This window comes from Schistocerca cancellata, chromosome 2 (assembly GCF_023864275.1).
Source record: "Schistocerca cancellata isolate TAMUIC-IGC-003103 chromosome 2, iqSchCanc2.1, whole genome shotgun sequence".
Classification (NCBI taxonomy): Eukaryota; Metazoa; Arthropoda; class Insecta; order Orthoptera; family Acrididae; genus Schistocerca; species Schistocerca cancellata.
This window is the reverse complement of record NC_064627.1, coordinates 384,546,475-384,569,022: the sequence shown is the minus strand read 5'-3', so window position 1 is coordinate 384,569,022 and position 22,548 is coordinate 384,546,475. Positions and strand designations below refer to the sequence as shown.

Here is a 22,548-nt window from a genome sequence, read left to right as displayed (position 1 = left end):
GGCTCACCATCCGTTCAAGCAACTTGCAAAGAACGTTGGTGAGGCTAATGGGACGGTAGCTGTCCACCTCCAGAGGGTGCTTTCCAGGTTTCAAAACGGGGATAACAATGCCTTCCCGCCATTGCGACGGAAACTCCCCCTCGACCCAAAGACGGTTGTAAAGATCGAGAAGGCGCCGCTGGCAGTCCACTGAAAGGTGTTTCAGCATCTGACAGTGGATGCCATCTGGCCCAGGAGCGGTATCAGGGCAAGCAGCGAGGGCACTGCGAAATTCCCACTCACTAAATGGAGCATTGTAAGATTCCGGGTGGTTGGTGCGAAACGAAAGGCTCCGACGTTCCATCCGCTCTTTAACGGAGCGGAAGGCCTGGGGGTAATTCGCAGAAGCGGAACTCATAGCAAAATGCTCTGCTAAGCGATTGGCAATGACGTCGGAGTCAGTACAAACTGCTCCATTCAGTGAGAGCGCAGGGACGCTGGCAGGTGGCCGATAGCCGTAGACGCGTCGAATCTTGGCCCAGACCTGCGAAGGAGTGACATGGAGGCCAATGGTGGACACATACCGCTCCCAGCACTCCTTCTTGCCTTGGCGGATAAGGAGGCGGGCCCGCGCACGCAGCCGTTTGAAGGCGATAAGGTGGTCGAGGGAGGGGTGTCGCTTGTGACGCTGGAGCGCCCGCCGGCGATCTTTAATCGCTTCAGCGATCTCAGGCGACCACCAAGGCACAGCCTTCCGCCGAGGGGACCCACAGGAATGGGGAATGGCAGATTCGGCGGCAGTAACGATGCCGGTGGTGACCGATTGAACGACCGCATCAATGTCATCGGTAGAGAGAGGCTCAAAAGCGGCAGTGGAGGAGAACAAGTCCCAGTCAGCCTTATTCATAGCCCATCTGCTAGGGTGCCCAGAAGAGGGGCGCTGTGGTAGTGACAAAAAGATCGGAAAATGGTCACTACCACACAGGTCGTCATGCACACTCCATTGGACAGACGGTAAGAGGCTATGGCTACAGATTGAAAGGTCAATGGCGGAGTAGGTGCCATGCGCCACACTGAAGTGTGTGAAGGCACCATCATTTAACAGCGAGAGATCGAGCTGCGACAATAAATGCTCAATGATGGCGCCTCGACCTGTTGCCACTGACCCACCCCACAGAGGGTTATGAGCGTTGAAGTCGCCCAATAGCAAGAAAGGTGGCGGCAATTGGGCGACCAGTGCAGCCAGGACATGCTGCGAGACATCACCATCCGGTGGAATGTAAAGGCTGCAGACGGTAACAGCCTGTGGCGTCCACACACGTACAGCGACAGCCTCTAAAGGCGTCTGGAGAGGGACAGACTCGCTGTGCAGAGTGTGAAGGATATAAATGCAGACGCCACCAGACACCCTTTCATAAGCTGCTCGGTTCTTGTAATAACCCCGATAGCCACGGAGGGCGGGGGTTCGCATCGCCGGAAACCAAGTTTCCTGCAGAGCAATGCAGAAGAAAGGGCGAAGGCTGAGAAGTTGGCGGAGCTCAGCTAGATGGTGGAAGAAACCGCTGCAGTTCCACTGGAGGATGGTATTAGCCATGGATGGGAAAGGCGTGAAGGGACTGGGGAGGCAGATTACGCCTCCGGGGCCCCTGCTGCTACTGAGTCACCACCTGGACAACAGCGATCTACTGCATCCGAGGGACTGGCGAGATCCATGTCCTCAGCGGACGCCAGGATCTCCACCTCATCCTCGGACGCAGAGGGAGAAGGTTGCGGTGGGACAGGTGCCACCGCAATTTCAGGATGCTTGGGAGCCTTTTTCTTTGACTGCTTTGCGCGCTGAGCCTTAGGCGGTTCTGGCTGGGAGGGCCTCACTGGGTCAGTCTCTGGGACTGAAGACGACCGTGACGCCCTACGACCAGCGACCGGTGATTGTTTGACAACCTTGCGGGTGTCCACTTTGGCACTGGGCAAAGCCTGGGATGGGAGGGCCCCAAGGGACCCCTTCCGAGCGAGAGGAGCCGAAGAAGGCTCACGCTTCTCCGGCTGTGAAGGGGGAACAGATGTCCCCGGTGGTTGGGGTGGCGTTGCTCCTGAAGTAGATGGAGCAGGAGCAACAGGGAGTGAAGTGCCCCCCACAACCAAGGGGGCCGGTGAATGCTGACCGAGCTGAGATCGAACTGGTGTTGCAGCAGCGGCATAACTAGTTGGCATTGGCACAGGATGTAGCCGCTCAAATTTCCGCCTTGCCTCGGTGTAGGACAGGCGGTCCAGGGTCTTATATTCCATTATCTTCCTTTCCTTCTGAAAGATCCTACAGTCCGGCGAGCAGGGGGAATGGTGTTCTCCGCAGTTAACACAGATAGGAGGCGGGGCACATGGAGTATCAGGATGCGAAGGACGTCCACAATCCCGACATGTGATGCTGGAAGTACAGCGAGATGACATGTGCCCGAACTTCCAGCATTTAAAACACCGCATCGGAGGAGGGATATATGGCTTCACATCACAACGGTAAACCATCACCTTAACCTTTTCGGGTAAGACATCACCCTCAAAGGCCAAGATGAAGGCACCGGTGGCTACCTGATTATCCCTCGGACCCCGATGGACGCGCCGGACGAAGTGAACACCTCGTCGTTCGAGGTTGGCGCGTAATTCATCGTCGGACTGCAGAAGAAGATCCCTGTGGAATATTATACCCTGGACCATGTTCAGACTCTTATGCGGCGTGATGTTAACTGAAACATCCCCCAACTTGTCACAATTGAGCAACCTCCGTGACTGGGCAGAGGATGCCGTTTTGATGAGCACAGAACCAGAGCGCATCTTGGACAAGCCCTCCACCTCCCCGAACTTGTCCTCTAAATGCTCCACAAAAAACTGGGGCTTGGTTGACATAAACGATTCCCCATCAACTCGCGTACACACAAGGAACCGGGGTGAATAGTCTCCACTGCCGTCTTTTGCCATACGTTCCTCCCATGGAGTGGCCAGGGAGGGAAATGATCGTGGATCGTATTTCCTGCCGTTGAGGTTAGACCTCGATCGCTTAGAGACTGCTGGTGGTGGCCCACCAGCGAGAGATGATGTACCACGCTTCATTGCGGGTCATCCGCCCTGATGCCACCTACTCCGACCAAGGGCCCTCCCCACGGGCGCCACCCAGCCACAGCAAAGGCCACCTGGCAGGATGGCCATTGCCGGGAGTCCCGATGCCCCGGGGCGATGGGCATCTACTCCTTGGCATACGTGGGGAGTTAACGGCGCAGGCATCAGTAGAGCGATCCCTGTGTTGTCAGGGGGCTACAACCAAGAGGGTACATGGCGGCCCCACCACAACGGACTGGCTACCGTGCTGGATCTTAGGTGCAAAAAATGGCCAAGGTCGTCGTCGCAGTTAAAAGAAACGCTGCAGAGTGCAGTGTGGTAATCGCCCAAAAGATCGAAAACGAGCAGGACACCATTGCAACGACGAGAAAGACGGCTAAAGGTCTAATTGCACGACGGATACAGTGCACCATGTAAGGCGCCCTTCCCCAATTGGCTCGCTCTTCGGAATAATTTAGAAAGATGGAGGTCAAACCCGAGAGGGGACCATCACATAAGGCCGAAACATGTGAGACTCCTTTTAGTCGCCTCTTACGACAGGCAGGAAGACCGCGGGCCTATTCTAACCCCCGAACCCGCAGGGGGATTTTGACTTTATGTTTATAACCCTGTAGTCACCTGACCAGAAGTCTTGTTCCTCCTGCCACCGAACTTCACTAATTCCCACTATATCTAACTTTAACCTATCCATTTCCCTTTTTAAATTTTCTAACCTACTTGCCCGATTAAGGGATCTGACATTCCACGCTCCGATCCGTAGAACGCCAGTTTTCTTTCTCCTGATAACGACATCCTCTTGAGTAGTCCCCGCCCGGAGATCCGAATGGGGGACTATTTTACCTCCGGAATATTTTACCCAAGAGGACGCCATCATCATTTAATCACACAGTAAAGCTGCATGCCCTCGGGAAAAATTACGGCCGTAGTTTCCCCTTGCTTTCAGCCGTTCGCAGTACCAGCACAGCAAGGCCGTTTTGGTTATTGTTACAAGGCCAGATCAGTCAATCATCCAGACTGTTGCCCTTGCAACTACTGAAAAGGCTGCTGCCCCTCTTCAGGAACCACACGTTTGTCTGGCCTCTCAACAGATACCCCTCCGTTGTGGTTGTACCTATGGTACGGCTATCTGTATCGCTGAGGCACGCAAGCCTCCCCACCAACGGCAAGGTCCATGGTTCATGGGGAGGATTAAAGATGTAATGTGCCTCAAATTAATCAGTTATTGCAATGGAGAAAGATCTAAGGTTTATTTTAAAGCTGTGGGTTGAATTTTTACAGTTTTATTTATTTTTATAGCATTATTACATACTTATTTAATGGTTGATGTTACAATAAATCTCAGGCATGTCACTTGAACAGGGGTAAGAAGAAGAGAAAGGAAACCATTCCCTAAATGGAGTATGAAGGGGTAACATGCTAGCAAAGAAGCAACAGTTTGGTGAATTAGTTGTTTTGCTGCCGTAGCTAAGACTATTGTTATCTTTGGTGAAGGAATGGTAATTAACTGTTCAACAGCTGAGGCGCAAAAATAATAAAAATGACTAGTTATAGCTGGTGAGAGAGCACTAATGGATAAATGATTTAAGGGATGAAATAAAAGGGGTGTACTTATCAGTTTCTTAGGTTAAGAGCCGTTATACTAAAAACTGATGAATTATTAATTAGATGTCTCGTATCTTACAAACAGAATAGAAATTAAGAGTAAACTTAGAATTATTCTCAACAGAACTCGAGAAGCTACCTTTTAATACGCATAGCAAGCATTCCTCTATAGAAATGAAGAAAAAACATGTTTCATGAAGGTAGACACTCAGTACTGTATTCTTGGACTGTTTTAATGTGAGAGAAATGTGATTGCTTTAATCATAAAGAATAAAGATAAACCTTATAACCTAGTAGCAACGAATAGATCCTTGGCGGGCAGTCATTGACAACAAGTATTTATTGGAAGGTAAAGACCTCCGAGAGAAGTGTGCATGAATATTATTAGCAACAAATGCTAAAACAAAAGTAGGAGAAATAACATGAGAGAAAGTTGATTCTTAGGTGAATTAATAGAATATATATATACGTTAAGGAGTTAGAAGAAGCATACGTACAAAGATAAAAAAAAAAAAAAAAGAAGGGAATAGGGAACATATGTTTAGGGTAACGAGGCAGAGTTGATATGCTATGGAGGAACTTCATCATTGAGATGCATAAAGAGAATGGACAGAGGTTGTGCTACTGTTACAGATTTATGATGGAGCATATATTATTTTATGTACGTAGTGAAAAGGATTTTTTTTTTTAATTATAGAGGGCATAATAAAGTGACACTCGCATCACCAAGACAAAAAGGTAATTACATACTACCTGACTGCTGAAGAAAGTCAAAGCGCAGCTCTTACAGAGGTAGGAAAATGTACAGTGACTGTTAGTCACACTGTAGAATTGTTCTGCAAAATAGTTAAAGGCTAATAGACTTTGATGATTTTTTGAATTTACTTCCACCCATGTTCAACTCACCACAGACCTGAGATCTAACATTGTGGAGTGGTCAACAGCTAAATGTCGGCACGTAACTCCTTATAGGAGAGATTAACTTAACAAAGAGAAAGAGTATTGTAATAGTGATACAGCCTGATAAGACAGCACAAATATCTCTTGGTTTTTAATCTATGAAAATGAAAGTGTATGTATAGAATAATTAGATGATAGTGCAAGGGAAATCCAGTAGAAATGGAGCACTGAAAAAAGTGATGTGAAAGTCCTTTGTGATTCCACAAATGCCTGAAGTGATAATTTTGCAACATGAAGTCACCCGAGCAATTAATTCTACGCACAATTGGAAAGCCCCTGGAAATGATAAAATAGCAAATTTCTGGCTAAAGAAGTTCACCTCAACACATTCACATCTAACTAAATTATTTAACATACCTAAAAACAAAGTGATGTGACTTACCAAATGAAAGTGCTGGCAGGTCGACAGACACACAAACGAACACAAACATCACACAAAATTCAAGCTTTCGCAACAAACTGTTGCCTCATCAGGAAAGAGGGAAGGAGAGGGAAAGACGAAAGGATGTGGGTTTTAAGGGAGAGGGTAAGGAGTCATTCTAGTCCCGGGAGCGGAAAGACTTACCTTAGGGGAAAAAAGGACGGGTATACACTCGCACACACACACATATCCATCCACACATATACAGACACAAGCAGACATATTTAAAGACAAAGAGTTTGGGCAGAGATGTCAGTCGAGGCAGAAGTGCAGAGGCAAAGATGTTGTTGAATGACAGGTGAGGTATGAGTGGCGGCAAATTGAAATTAGCGGAGATTGAGGCCTGGTGGATAACGGGAAGAGAGGATATATTGAAGAGCAAGTTCCCATCTCCGGAGTTCGGATAGGTTGGTGTTACTAGGAAGTATCCAGATAACCCGGACGGTGTAACACTGCGCCAAGATGTGCTGGTCGTGCACCAAGGCATGTTTAGCCACAGGGTGATCCTCATTACCAACAAACACTGTCTGCCTGTGTCCATTCATGCGAATGGACAGTTTGTTGCTCGTCATTCCCACATAGAATGCATCACAGTGTAGGCAGGTCAGTTGGTAGATCACGTGGGTGCTTTCACACGTGGCTCTGCCTTCGATTGTGTACACCTTCCGGGTTACAGGACTGGAGTAGGTGGTGGTGGGAGGGTGCATGGGACACGTTTTACACCGGGGGCGGTTACAAGGGTAGGAGCCAGAGGGTAGGGAAGGTGGTTTGGGGATTTCATAGGGATGAACTAAGAGGTTACGAAGGTTAGGTGGACGGCGGAAAGACACTCTTGGTGGAGTGGGGAGGATTTCATGAAGGATGGATCTCATTTCAGGGCAGGATTTGAGGAAGTCGTATCCTTGCTGGAGAGCCACATTCAGAATCTGATCCAGTCCCGGAAAGTATCTTGTCACAAGTGGGGCACTTTTGTGGTTCTTCTGTGGGAGGTTCTGGGTTTGAGAGGATGAGGAAGTGGCTCTGGTTATTTGCTTCTGTACCAGGTCGGGAGGGTAGTTGCGGGATGCGAAAGCTGTTATCAGGTTGTTGGTGTAATGCTTCAGGGATTCCGGACTGGAGCAGATTCGTTTGCCACGAAGACCTAGGCTGTAGGGAAGGGACCGTTTGATGTGGAATGGGTGGCAGTTGTCGTAATGGAGGTACTGTTGCTTGTTGGTGGGTTTGATGTGGACGGATGTGTGAAGCTGGCCATTGGACAGGTGAAGGTCAACATCAAGGAAAGTGGCATGGGATTTGGAGTATGACCAGGTGAATCTGATGGAACCAAAGGAGTTGAGGTTGGAGAGGAAATTCTGGAGTTGTTCTTCACTGTGAGTCCAGATCATGAAGATGTCATCAATAAATCTGTACCAAACTTTGGGTTGGCAGGCCTGGGTAACCAAGAAGGCTTCCTCTAAGCGACCCATGAATAGGTTGGCGTACGAGGAGGCCATCCTGGTACCCATGGCTGTTCCCTTTAATTGTTGGTATGTCTGGTTTTCAAAAGTGAAGAAGTTGTGGGTCAGGATGAAGCTGGCTAAGCTAATGAGGAAAGAGGTTTTAGGTAGGGTGGCAAGTGATCAGCGTGAAAGGAAGTGCTCCATCGCAGTGAGGCCCTGGACGTGCGGGATATTTGTGTATAAGGAAGTGGCATCAATGGTTACAAGGATGGTTTCTGGGGGTAACGGATTGGGTAAGGATTCCAGGCATTCGAGAAAGTGGTTGGTGTCTTTGATGAAGGATGGGAGACTGCATGTAATGGGTTGAAGATGTTGATCTACGTAGGCAGAGATGCGTTCTGTGGGGTCTTGGTAACCAGCTACAATGGGACGGCCGGGATGATTGGGTTTGTGAATTTTAGGAAGAAGGTAGAAGGTAGGGATGCGGGGTGTTGGTGGGGTCAGGAGGTTGATGGAGTCAGGTGAAAGGTTTTGTAGGGGGCCCAAGGTTCTGAGGATTCCTTGAAGCTCTGCCTGGACATCAGGAATGGGATTACCTTGGCAAACTTTGTATGTGGTGTTGTCTGAAAGCTGACGCAGTCCCTCAGCCACATAATCCCGACGATCAAGTACCACGGTCGTGGAACCCTTGTCCGCCGGAAGAATGACGATGGACCGGTCAGCCTTCAGATCACGGATAGCCTGGGCTTCAGCAGTGGTGATGTTGGGAGTAGGATTAAGGTTTTTTAAGAAGGATTGAGAGGCAAGGCTGGAAGTCAGAAATTCCTGGAAGGTTTGGAGAGGGTGATTTTGAGGAAGAGGAGGTGGGTCCCGCTGTGACGGAGGACGGAACTGTTCCAGGCAGGGTTCAATTTGGGGAGTTGGATCATTAGGGGTAGGATTAGGATCATTTTTCTTCGTGGCAAAGTGATACTTCCAGCAGAGAGTACGAGTGTAGGACAGTAAATCTTTGACGAGGGCTGTTTGGTTGAATCTGGGAGTGGGGCTGAAGGTGAGGCCTTTGGATAGGACAGAGGTTTCGGATTGGGAGAGAGGTTTGGAGGAAAGGTTAACTACTGAATTAGGGTGTTGTGGTACCAGATTGTGTTGATCGGAATTTTGAGGTTTTGGAGGGAGTGGAGCTGGAAGTGGGAGATTGAGTAGATGGGAGAGACTGGGTTTGTGTGCAATGAGAGGTGGTTGAGGTTTGCTGGAAAGGTTGTGAAGGGTGAGTGAGTTGCCTTTCCGGAGGTGGGAAACCAGGAGATTGGATAGTTTTTTGAGGTGAAGGGTGGCATGCTGTTCTAAATGGCGGTTGGCCTGTAGGAGGATGCTCTGAATAGCCGGTGTGGATGTGGGAGAGGAAAGATTGAGGACTTTTATTAAGGATAGGAGTTGACGGGTGTGTTCATTGGCTGAGTTGATGTGTAGGTGAAGGATTAGGTGGGTGAGGGCAATGGATTGTTCAGTTTGGAACTGGTATAGGGACTGATGGAAAGAAGGGTTGCAGCCAGAGATGGGAACTTTAAGTGTGAGGCCTTTGGGGGTTATGCCAAATGTCCGACAAGCCTGAGAAAATAAAATATGTGAGTGTAATCTGGCTAGGGTGAAGGCATGTTTGCGGAGGGAATGTAAATAAAACTTAATGGGGTCGTTAAGTCACATCACTTTGTTTTTAGGTATATTTTTCCTTCGTGGAATGTTTCCTTCTATTATAACCATATCATTAAATGATTTAACAGTTACATTGCACACCCATACACATTCCCTGATACACTTACACATGGAATAACCTATCTGAAACCTAAAGATCAAGCAGACACAGCAAATCCAGCTAAATATCGCCCCATAACATGCCTACCAACAATCTACAAAATAGTAACTTCAGTCATTACACAGAAATTAATGACACATACAACACAGAACAAACATGGCAAGAACAAAAAGGCTGCTGCAAAGGAACACAAGGATGTAAAGAGCAACTGATAATAGATACAGAGGTGACATATCAAGCTAAAACTAAACAAAGGTCACTACACTACGCATACATTGATTACCAAAAAGCTTTTGATAGTGTACCCCACTCATGGTTACTACAGATATTGGAAATATACAAAGTAGATCCTAAATTGATACAGTTCCTAAACATAGTTATGAAAATATGGAAAACCACACTTAATATCCAAACAAACTCTAATAATATCACATCACAGCCAATACAGATTAAGCGTGGAATATACCAAGGAGACTCATTAAGTCCTTTCTGGTTCTGTCTTGCTCTGAACCCACTATCCAACATGCTAAAAATACAAATTATGGATATAATATTACTGGAACATACCCACACAAAATCACACATTTGCTATACATGGATGATCTAAAACTACTGGCAGCAACCAATTAACAACTCAATCAATTACTAAAGGTAACAGAAGTATTCAGCAATGTTATAAATATGGCTTTTGGAACAGACAAATGTAAGAAAAATAGCATAGTCAAGGGAAAACACACTAAACAAGAAGATTACATATTGAATAACCACAGTGACTCCATAGAAGCGATGGAAAAAACAGATGCCTATAAATATCTAGGATACAGACAAAAATAGGAATAGATAATACAAATATTAAAGAAGAACTAAAAGAAAAATATAGACAAAGACTAACAAAAATACTGAAAACAGAATTGATAGCAAGAAACAAGACAAAAGCTATAAATACTTACGCTATACCAATATTGACCTACTCATTTGGAGTAGTGAAATGGAGTGACACAGACCTAGAAGCACTCAATACACTTACACGTTCACAATGCCACAAATATAGAATACATCACATACATTCAGCAACAGAAAGATTCACATTAAGCAGAAAGGAAGGAGGAAGGGGATTCATCGACATAAAAAACCTACATTATGGACAGGTAGATAATTTAAGAAAATTCTTTCTAGAACGAGCAGAAACTAGCAAAATACACAAAGCAATCACTCATATAAATACATCGGCTACACCACTGCAATTTCATAACCACTTCTACAACCCTTTAGATCACATAACATCAACAGATACGAAAAAAGTTAATTGGAAAAAGAAAACACTACATGGCAAGCACCCGTATCATCTAACACAGCCACACATCGATCAAGACGCATCCAACACATGGCTAAGAAAAGGCAATATATACAGTGAGACGGAAGGCTTCTTGATTGCAGTACAGGATTAAACAATAAACACCAGATATTACAGCAAGCATATTATTAAAGATGCCAATACCACAACAGATAAATGCAGACTTTGCAAACAACAAATATAAACGGTAGATCACATCACAAGTGGATGTACAATACTAGCAAATACAGAATACCCCAGAAGACATGACAATGTAGCAGAAATAATACATCAACAGCTTGCCTTACAGCATAAACTTTAAAACAACACGTTCCCACATACAAGCATGCACCACAAAATGTACTGGAGAATGATGAATACAAATTATACTGGAACAGAACCATTATAACAGATAAAACAACACCACATAACAAACCTGACATCATACCCACCAATAAAAAGAAGAAATTAACACAACTAATCAAAATATCCATACCCAATACAACAAATATACAAAAGAAAACAGAAGAAAAAATTGAAAAATACATCCAACTGGCTGAGGAAGTCAAGGACATGTGGCATCAGGATAAAGTTGACATTATACCAATTATACTAACAACTACAGGAGTCATACCACACAATATCCACCAGTACATCAATGCAATACAGCTACATCAAAACTTATATATACAATTACAGAAATCTGTAATTATTGATACATATTCAATTACTCGAAAGTTCCTAAATGCAATATAACATATACCGTACAGTTAAAAGGAAGTGACGCTTGATTAAGGTCCGCGTCACTTTCCATTTTTAACCAGACTTAACGTCTGAGAAAGTAAAGAAATAATAATAATAATAATAATAATAATAATAATAATAATAATAATAATAATAATTCAATGAAAGTTAAAACAACTGTTATTTGGTGGACATTTTTCAATGTTATGTGATCTTTGTTAGTAGTTAAGTAAACTGACTTACATGACATCTTTTGTCTCAGCGGTGGCATCTGTGGCATAACATGTTGATACTACAGCAAAACATGTTTCACTCCTGACCACTCAGGCCAACAAAAGATGTTTGTTGGAAACGGAAATGTTGTTTAGCTAGGTGTTAAGTGTGGAACATCCCACCGTGCATATGCTGGTTTGCAGTATGACCAGCCGGGTGTAAAAGATGTCAGCTCAGAACACAGACAAGCTGTGACAGAGAGTGAGTGTCTCCATCTGCTGGAGAGGGCTGTGTATGCTTTGGACTTCACAGAGCAAAGGCCACAGGTGGTAATGTGAATGGCGGGGAACAACTGAAGATTGTACATGGAACTGTCAGTCTACAATTATGGAAAGGATAGATTACTATTCACAGTAAAGACGCCATGTTGAGTTGCAGACACACATAACGAGATGACTGTTACACATTAAGCTTGCAGCCAAAGCCTTCATCAGAAAATAGAAACAAAAACACACACACACACACACACACACACACACACACACACACACACACGATTGCTATCTCATGCTGCTGAGGCCAGACTGATAGAAAGGCATCAAAAGGGGCAACAATCAGTAGTGGAGTGGGGAAGGGCAATGAAAAGCAGGGTATGAGAGGGGGAAGAAGAAACAGTGCTGCCTGGTGGAGTGTGCAGGGACTAGAGGTGGCAGACATGTCTACCCGGTGCAGCATCAGGAGACTATGGGGTTGAGGGGGGAGGGAAAAAAAAAAAAGGAAGCGGAAAGGAGAGGAGCACAGAAGAGGAAATGATCAGTGGATCCAATGGCAGAGAGCAGTGCACAATGAGGATGGAGAGTTGGGAGAAGGTGGTAGGACAGAGATGGTGGAAACTGTGGGGTGGAGTGTGTGGGGAAAGTGTTACTGTAGGTTGAGGTTGGAATGATTTTGGGAATGGAGAATGTGCTACAATGATAATTCTCATTTGTGGAGTTCAGAAAAGGGTCAGGACACACTACTATGTTCATTCCTTCACAACCTCATTATCTTTTCTCCCATCCACTTCAGTTGGTCCTTATCAATCCAGAATACTACCTCCCCTGGAGGGGAAGATCCAGATGGCCAGGGTTGTAAAGCAGCCACTGAAATCAAACTTGTTATGTTCAGCTGGAGGTTGTGCAACTATGTGGTCCACTTGTTCTTGGGCACAGTTTGGCAGAGGACAGTTTTTCTACTGGAGCTGCTTGCCAGCCATACCAATATAAAAAGCTGAGCCATGACTACAGCAGAGCTGGTACATAACACGGCTGCTTTCACAGGTGGTTCGGCCTCTGGTGACATAGGATAAGCCTACAATAGTACTGAAATAGGAAGTGCTGGATGGGTGGATTGGGTAGATCTGGCACTTGGGTCTTCCACAAGGATACGATTCCTTTAACAAGCAGTTGGGATGGACAAAGATGTTGTGGAGGTTGTGTAGGCAACAGAACCCCAATTCAGGAGGGGTGGGATGTCAGGTAGGATGGCCCTCATATCAGGGCATGACGCTAGATAATCACAGTCCTGGCAAAGGATGTGGTTCAATTGTTCCAGACTTGACTGGTATTGGATGACAAAGAGGGCACTCCTTTGTACGTGGTTCTGGGGGATGGTGGGAGGATTTAGGGTGTTTGGGATGTGGCATGGGAAATGTTTGAGGTCTAGGTCTGGGGGATAGTGCCTGTCTACAAAGGCATTTGTGAGACCTTCAGCATAGTGAGCAAGGGAGCTGCTGTAACTGAAGAAACTGTCCCTGAATGGCTATAATGTATGGGAGGGATTCTTTGGTGTGGAAATGATAGCAATGGTCAAAATGCAGGCACTGTTGGTGCTGGTGGGTTTTATGTGGACAGAGATGTGTATGGAGCCTCAGAGAGGAAGACGCCAAAGTCCAGGGAGGTATCATGTTGGATTGGTAAGGATCATCTGAAGTGGATGGGAGAAAAGATAATGAGGTTGTAAGGAATGAAGATAGTAGGGTGTCCTGATCCTGAGTCCAGACCATGTAGATACCATGAATGAATCTTACAAGATCAGAGGATTGAGAGGTTACAAAGTTTTCCTCAAGACGGCCCATAAAGAGGTCAGCATAGGAGAGTGCCATGTATGTGCCCATGGCTGGGGAAGATCCAGATGGCCAGGGTTGTAAAGCAGCCACTGAAATCAAACTTGTTATGTTCAGCTGGATGTTGTGCAACAATGTGGTCCACTTGTTCTTGGGCACAGTTTGGCAGTGGACATTTATTCTACTGGAGCTGCTTGGTAGCCATACCAATATAAAAAGCTGAGCTGTGACTACAGCAGAACTGGTACATAACATAGCTGCTTTCACAGTGGGGAAGGGCAATGAAAAGCAGGGTATGAGTGGGGGAAGAAGAAACAGTGCTGCCTGGTGGAGTGTGCAGGGACTAGAGGTGGCAGACATGTCTACCCGGTGCAGCATCAGGTTAGGAAGGTGTGTTAGGAAGAGGTTGTCAGTCTGGAGTCTGAAGGACATTGGGAGAGGTAGTGTTCAATAACAGCAAGACCATGGGCATGAGGGATGTTGGTGTATACAAATGTGGTATCAACAGTGATGAGTAGTGGTCCAGGAGGTAAAGGGGTCAGGGTGAAATGTTGATGAAGGAAGTGGGAGGCTAGATTTTGGGCAATAGGTTGGACGTGTTGGTCAAGGTGGGTTGAAATTCTTTTAATGGGAGCAAAATAACTAGCTACAATAGGGCACCCAGAGTTGTTGAGTTTGTGGATTTTGGGAAGCATGTAGAATGGGGGTGTGCAGAGTGTCATGGGGGGGGGGGGGGGGGTGAGGAGGGAAATGGATTCAGGGAAAAGGTTTTGGGAAGAGCCAAATGCTTTAAGCAGGGATTGAAAGTTATGCTGAAATTCTGGGATGGGCTCACTCTGACAGATAGATGGAGAAGTCAAACAATTGGGGAGGCCTTCTGCCAGGTATTTAGGTATTTACTGTGATTCATGACAACACTGGTGAAAACTTTGTCTGCCTGTAGTATCGTTAGGTCAGGATCTCATTAGAGGCTGTGTATAGCTGTCCTCTCTTCTGCTGGAAAGTTAGTGTTCTTAGGAAGGACCTGAGAAGGATGGTGACATCAAGTTGTAGGTAAGAAATTTCTGGAAGGTGACCCACGAGTGGTTAAGTGGAATGGGTGGAGGATCACAGTTGCATGGTGGTAATGGTTCAAAGTTAGGACTAGGTTGGCTTTGGTTGAAGGAACTGGTGGCAAAGAAGTGTTTCCATTGCAGTGAATTGTCAGTCTGAAATTTCAAATCAGTAAATCAATACATGTTGTGATCTACTGTGAGCTACATGTTAAGAGAGACCTGCCTCAACTACAATTGTAAATGAAGTTGTACAGTGTAAACATTTTGCTTATAACAGAGAAGAGTTATTGTAAAAAGTGACTACACCATTTTAGTAGCTTAAATGGATTGGAGCTTTCTTTCCGCACTCACCCCTGCCAAAGTGAAGAAGTCCATTGTCAAGAGGACACATCACATTTAGTGGATTGACATAGCACATGCACTATAACAAATTACATCAAGAACAGTGACCGCATGATATATGTAAGGTAAAAGTTGCCATAATATCAGCTGGGTGACAGATTGTGTACTGAATGCAACCCGTCATATAGGACGTATGTGTGTGGAGTGGCGGGGTGGGGGATCTTGACAATATGGTATACTCAGTGATGAAACAAAGCAGTAGGCTTTAGCAGAAATATCGACCCTTAGACAATGTGTCTAATAGTGTGTTTTAAATACGACAGTATGCCATCATAGGCACTGTATAACACTTAAAACACTTGATAATGACACTTTGAAGCTGAAATCAAGATTGTGTAAGTATAAATGTAACACTGCACATAAACAACAGTCTAATGGCGGTACTGACTTAAAGAAATATATTATGATTGTGGCCCCGCATTATGAAAAAATTATTATTCCTTGACTAAGTTTCCTAATTCTCAAAATATTCCATTAGCCAATTCCACATTCAGTTTGGACAGATATTCTCCAATATCCTGTGAAGTAATATCTAAACAGCTCACTGAACACAACAAGTCTTCAAATGAAAATCATATTAAAAGGAGCTGTAATACCAACTCTTTATGTCATTCATGATATTCAGTCATTTATAGATAGTGTTGTGCATATATTTTGTTACTATTTATATTTATTTCTGGTTTTGTTCAAAATGTGAACCACTTCTATATACATAACATAATCTGTGAAAATACTGTTTGGTTTCTGCACAGTATAAAAAAAATAAATGAGAGCAAGGAAAAAAAAGATATTTCATTAATATTTACATCTGATTTTTTTATTTAATTTTCCTCAATCAGAATAATATAATAACTACTGAGCTTTCTTTTGTAGATATAACCATGAGCGAAACATTACTCCCTTCTCAACTAAGAGAATTCATGTCACATTTGGAAAAATTCCTCCACTTCAAACAGAAAACGTAGTTACTCACCTTTCAAGACACAGCAACACTGAATATCCAAGTTGCTCATTTTATGAAGTCCTGGGCAAAGTACAATTACTTTATTTTTGGATGAACTCTCCAATGCACGCTGCACTGTTGAACAAGAACTGAAGCAAAAAGTTTAATTAAATTGAGATATTTATACAGTAGGTCACAGAGAGCTCTGAGAATGGAACATACTTGACATATGTAGTGGATGGGAAATAATTTAGGATTTTTACTATCAGTTCATTAATGTCCTGAATAGATTGACCCTGGAATACAATCCATGTACTTTTGTCGCCGGTACTTGCTCCTTCATTCACTATGGGTGTTTTCTGCTTTTGAGTCAGCAGTTTCCTGAAAGAGTAAGACATAACGTAAGGAACTCTTAAAAACATTTATGTTGGTGGCCAGGAAACAGCTGTTAGTGCTTACTACTGCTGTTGACAACTAAATAATAATAATCAGCACATGATGAACTAAGAAAATGTGCTGATGGTTCTTTAAAGTGATTCTAATGGTACTTCTATAAATTAACTACCAAAATCTTAAAATTTACGAATTAAATTGGTCATTTAGAACCATCAAATCTTCTCAAGTCATGAAAAATACATACTAATGTGTCATTTTTCATATCCATTAACTCAAATACATGGTAGTCACATTAATGTGACGACTCCCTATGTTCGATTTTAATGTGCAATAAACACACAAATAAGGCAGGTGGCAGCACTTGCAGTGAAGATTACATATGAAGTGTGTCGGAAGGATGCAGAAAACAGTGCAGTCATTCTCATAATGTGGAGCAATGTATCTGACATCCAAATGGGCGTGATCATTGGCTTTCAGGTCAAGTGTGGAATCATTTTCCAAATGGCTGAGTCTGTAATTGTTCGTGTGCCACTATGGTTAAAATATACCACACACGGAAAAATGACACTATCCAAAACTGGTGCCAAGGCAACTCTGGTGCACTACAGGCCATAGATGACATGGCTGAACAATGGCTGCAGAGATGTGTACAGGTAAAAAGAGTGGCAGCTGTTGAGCAACTGACTGCCCAGATGAACCAAGGGACTACTTGCAAGGCTCCTCAATGACAGTTCAGCGAACAATGCTGTGTATGTGTCTCTGCAGCAGGCGCCTGGTTTGTGCACCCACAGTGACTGCTGTTCATTGTTGACAAAGGCTGGAATTTGCACATCAGTACCACATCTGGATGTCTAATGAGTGGCAGCAAGTGGCTTTCTTTTTGATGAATCACATTTTATGTTCCATCAGACAGATGGCCATTGATCTGTATGGCCCTGCAACAATTGTTGGAAGGGTCCGGGCCAGGAAAGGCAGCATTATGACCTGTGGAATGTTTTGTGGCATTCCCTGGGTGATCTCTTCATTCTGGAAGGAACAAAGGATCAACACAAGTATGCATCTATTGTGAGAGAACATGTCCAGCCGTACATGCAGTTTGTTTTATCTTCAGCAGATAATGCAATTTGCCACACAGCTCTCAGTTTGTGTGCGTGGTTCAGAGAGCACCAGAATAAGTTTAGCATAACCCCTGGCCATGAAACTCCATGGATTTAAACCCAGTCGGAAATGTGTGCGGCCACCTCAATCGGGCTGTTCATGCCATGGATCCTCAACTGAGAAACCTAGTGCAGCTGGCGATGGTACTGGAGTCAGCATGACTCCACACCCCGTTGACACCTTCCAGAATCTCACTGACTTTCTTCCTGCAAGTCTCAGGCTGCTGACATGTGGTCACATTAATGTGACTGGACTGTGTATCTATGGACACACCTAATTACTGCACAGCAAATCTCTAAAAACATGAAATTTCTGAGCATGGCTACAAAGAAAAATTTCATGCTCTGCAATACAGATTTTATACAACTAAGTTTTATGTTTAGTGAAGTTGCCGTCTCTACATGCATACCAGTTCTTGTTACATACTGCTGTTAATTTGGGTCTTAATCTGATCTAATAGCTTTGTCCCATGTAAATGTTTACTGTCACTGCCAACATCAAGATACATAAAGGTAAACTCAGAATACATTGATATTATTAGTAAACGATTATTTTCAGAAGAGCAACATCCCTGTCATGATAATTAATGCTAAAAATAGTTTATCATTCAAATAGTTCACTTATTCACAGAAAACAGCATTGATAAAGGTATGTATTTATTTTTTAATTTTGTACTTAAAGTGGAGAACATTTCAATATGAGATATGTTCAAAAAGAAACCAAACTTTTGAAATAGTATGTCAGTCAACAGGGGGATGCCATCACGCTGGATATATATTAGATCTAATGGCAACAACCAGATCTGACATATTTGAGGAAGTCCACACTGAAACTGATATCAGTGATCGTAAGGCAGTTATAGCAACAATGAATACCAAAACACAGAGGGCAACTAAAACACACAGAAAGATTTATATGTTCAGCAAACTAGACAGAGATACCGTAGTGTCACATCTCAATGAGGAACCCGAAACTTTTGGCTGAGAACCAAAGCACATTGAGGAACCATGGATCAAGTTTAAAAGAATGCTTGACCATGTACCTGACAACTATGAACTCGGTGGAGAAATTTATAATGGGAGAGATCCTCCATGGTATAATGCTACTGTAGAGAAACTCCCAAAGAAACACAGACTGCATAATTAGGTATGAACAAAGCACAGGGCTATAGGTACAGTGATGCTCAATGAAACGTATTTGGCAGTCACGACAGCAATGTGTGAAGGCATCAATAATTATCACAACAAAAGAATGTCAAATGATCTTTCACAAAACCCAAATAAATTATAGTCACATGTAAAGGCTGTTAGTGGCATCAAAGTTAGTGTCCAGTTACTCACGTACGAGACAGGAAATGAAATTGAGATTAGCAAAGCAAAAGCAGAAATGTTGTAACTCTTCTTCCACATGCTCCTTTACAATGAAAAACTCAAGAGTACTACCCCAATTTAATTTTCATACCACTGAAAAGATAAGTGAAGTAGGTATTAGTGTCAATGGCATGCAGAATCAGTCGAAATCATTAAAACTGAACGCAGCCCCAGGGCCAGAGCAAATTCTGCTCTATCCTGTGCGTGTGTGTTTAGCTGTGTATGTGTACTTAAATCACCTGCCAACTATATCAGTGTGAGGTGGCCACTTGAAGCTGCCTGCAGGAATTTTGCACACAGCATGGTCTCCGCACCGTCTACCAGTGACTCATGCCTATATACATGTAGAGCACCTCTGGCTCACTCTCACTACGTTCTTTTAGTTTGTACCACTCACATCAATTGCTCTGTATATTGCTTCTGTTGTACATTCTGTATGATACTTTCATATTGTTACCTGTGGAGTCACAAGAGGCTTATTACCAATACTGTTGGAAAGTTTATGAATAAAACCATACTTGTGTTATTGGGTTGGTTTCTTCTATTACTTGGTTACTACAAGTTTGGCAACAAGTTTGGAATGGTTTCCGCAGGTGCAGTCTTTAAGTGCAGTTTCGTCAGGTTTAGTCAACATGGATGCAGTGCTACCGGCCCTGATTGAACAGATTATTTCAGCAGTGACCACTTTGTCGGCTTCCACTAACAGACAGGATAACATTCCATTGGCCTATCCATCCACTTTTCCTTCATAAGATGATTCAGCTGAGGATTGGGAGCTTAAGAAAAGAGATTCAGGCAGCATTTTTTGGCTTTCATTGTCACAGACTCGAATTTGTCGAGAACCTTATTCCTCACAAGGATTCCACCTAAGTTGTATCACAACTACTGTGTCAGCTTGCCCCTTTACAAGAACCGGCAGCTCTTACTTTTGATCACACATGCAGATTATTGTCCAACTACCATAGTGAACGATCACATACCATAGCAGCACGAGTTGAATTCTACTGATGCTGCAAGAAACCAAACAAGTCATACAGGGCCTGGGCAGCCAAACTCCACGGCCTTAGTTGTTAGTGTCAGTTCATTACTGATGCCCATAACGATCCTTATGCAAACTCTACAGTGCATGACGCAATTATATGCTTAGCTAGGGACAAGGAAGTGCACCAGAAGTCTTCACTCCACGGAGGCTGCTGTTGACAGAAGTTTTGCAACTAGCACAGTCTTTTGAAGTTTCTCAGTCAGATGGTGACCAAACTGCAGTGTGGGGCTATATGGTAGTAGTGTCACAAGATATGCCAACTAGGACTACAGATAGCTTGCATGAGGAAACAGTAGTGGTGGTGATTAACATGTGGATCCAGCGCCAAGCAGACTGAGGCCAGCCCAAGCAGCTGTGACCACCACAGTAGCAGCATCAGCGTTCCCTATTTACGAGCCCAAGCCCTAAGCGCTGGGCTACTTGCAATGCTTGCCAGAGGAAAAGTCACACTGCCTCTGGTGTATTGTTCGCCGAAAGTTGCTCAGGATATCCACATGTACGTAAACTGCGAGGCTCCAACGCTTGTGACTTCTCCCAAGTTGTTTATAGAGTTAATAGTTTTTGCAAAGTGCTCAGACTACAGATCGACACAGGTGCCGCAATGACATTATTGAATTCTCAAACCTATGTGAGTTTAGCCTCGCTGCTGTTGACACTGATCATGCTGAAGCTGGTCGGTTATAACAAACAGAACATTGCGCTGTTGGGACAATTTACTGCATCTGCGTCTTAAAAGTCAGTGGTTCGTTCCATTATATTTTTTGTGGCTGCTGATGCCAGTGTTGAGAGCTTGTTCAGAATGGATGCATTTCAGGCATCTGGACTTTCTATCAACAACGTAGTTCACTTTGTGTTTAATCGGGTACCGTATTCTCAATTGGGGACATGTTTGAGTTTTTGTAAGGTATGGGGTGTGTTACGAATTTTCTGTCCATATTTCTTTGAAATCCACAGCTCAGCCTCACTTTTGTCGTGCATGTCCTATTCCTGTTGCCCTGAAAGATCAAGTGAAAGCACAATTGCAATCTCTTATGGCTAGTGAATGGTCATCTCTGCTGGTTCTAGTCCAGAAGCCATTAGGGAAACTTAGCTTCTGTACCGACTTCATTACTACTGACATCTTGGGTTGTCGGGTGTTCTGCCGGATATCAGTGTCGTACTTGCACGATATTTCGGTCACGTAGCTCGTAACCTTCATCAGGTGCGACCTGAGACTGCTCCTCGAGTGGACCTGGTCCAGTATTTATGCCTATGGCTTTCCCCCTCCACCAATGGCTACAGGCGCTCCCTCTGTGGTCCGCGCACATTCCCTGCGACCTACTGGAGCATTGCTGCTGTGGTTTTTGAGGAGAGGGCATTGGAGACAGCCACATTTAAACCCACTTGCTTCTTTAGGTATGTGGATGACACCTTCGTGATCTGACCACATGGGATGGACAGGCTCAATGAGTTTCTTGAACATCTTAACTCATGCCACCCTAATATCGAGTTCACCATGGAACTGGAGAAGAATGGCCAGCTGCCATTTCTGGATGTACTAGTCCAGAGGAAAGCAGATGGATCAATTGGCCACAGTGTGTACCGAAAACCAACACACATTGATTTATATCTGCAGGCCAGCAGCTGTCACCACCCTGCACAGAAGAATGGGGTTCTGAAGACTTTGGTCCACAGAGCACGTGCCCTGTCAGACCAAGAGAATCTACCTATAGAGATAGAACGTCTCAAAACAGTTTTCTCCAAGAATGGATACACGGACAGACAAATTGAGAGGGCATTCCAACCAGCCACTATACCACAGGTTCCTGAAGAAGACCAAGATGAAGCAAAGAAGGTGGCATATCTGCCCTACGCTGGCTCTATTTTTGCCAGAATCAGTAGGATCCTCCACAAACACAATATCAAGTGTGTTTTCTGTCCATCCAACAAGATCGGGGGACTGCTGGGGAGTGTCAAAGACGACCTGGGGCTACGAAAACCACGGATTTACAATATACCTTGTCAATCTGGCATGTCCTACATTGGCCAGACGACAAGAACTGTGGAGATCAGGTGCAAAGAACATCAGAGGCACACTAGATTAAGACAGGTGACTAAGTCAGCCATTGCTGAACACTGTCTAGAACTAGATCATGCCATGAAGTATGAGGATACCAAGATTCTAGCACAAACACCCAGATTTTGGGACAGTGTTATAAGAGAATCGATAGAAATTAAAATGGCTGACGATCTTACGAACCGTGACACAGGGTACCAGCTAAGCAGAGCCTGGGATCCGGCTCTGGAATTGTTAAAGGAGCAACGGGGCCAGATGCAACACTACACAAACAGAAGAACCAGAGAGATGGAGATGGAAAACGAGCCCCTGACGGACTGCCAGGCCCACCAGACCGAAGATGGAACACCCACAAGTGGGACTGGTGGGTGCGGACCGCAGAGGGAACATCCAGAGCTGCAGCGGACGAA

General features: G+C 44.4%; 1 protein-coding gene across 2 annotated transcripts in view; it reads right to left on the bottom strand.

The window, feature by feature from the left end:
• Window positions 1-22,548, bottom strand: part of LOC126161797 (protein nessun dorma-like) — a 215,376-nt gene that overhangs the window by 34,834 nt on the left and 157,994 nt on the right. For both annotated transcript variants that reach the window (XM_049917886.1, XM_049917887.1), the window contains 2 exons: window positions 16,339-16,497; window positions 16,147-16,265 (listed from right to left, as the gene is read on the bottom strand). In XM_049917886.1, the coding sequence (XP_049773843.1) occupies window positions 16,147-16,265; window positions 16,339-16,497 (278 nt within the window). The remainder of the gene's footprint in view (window positions 1-16,146; window positions 16,266-16,338; window positions 16,498-22,548) is intronic.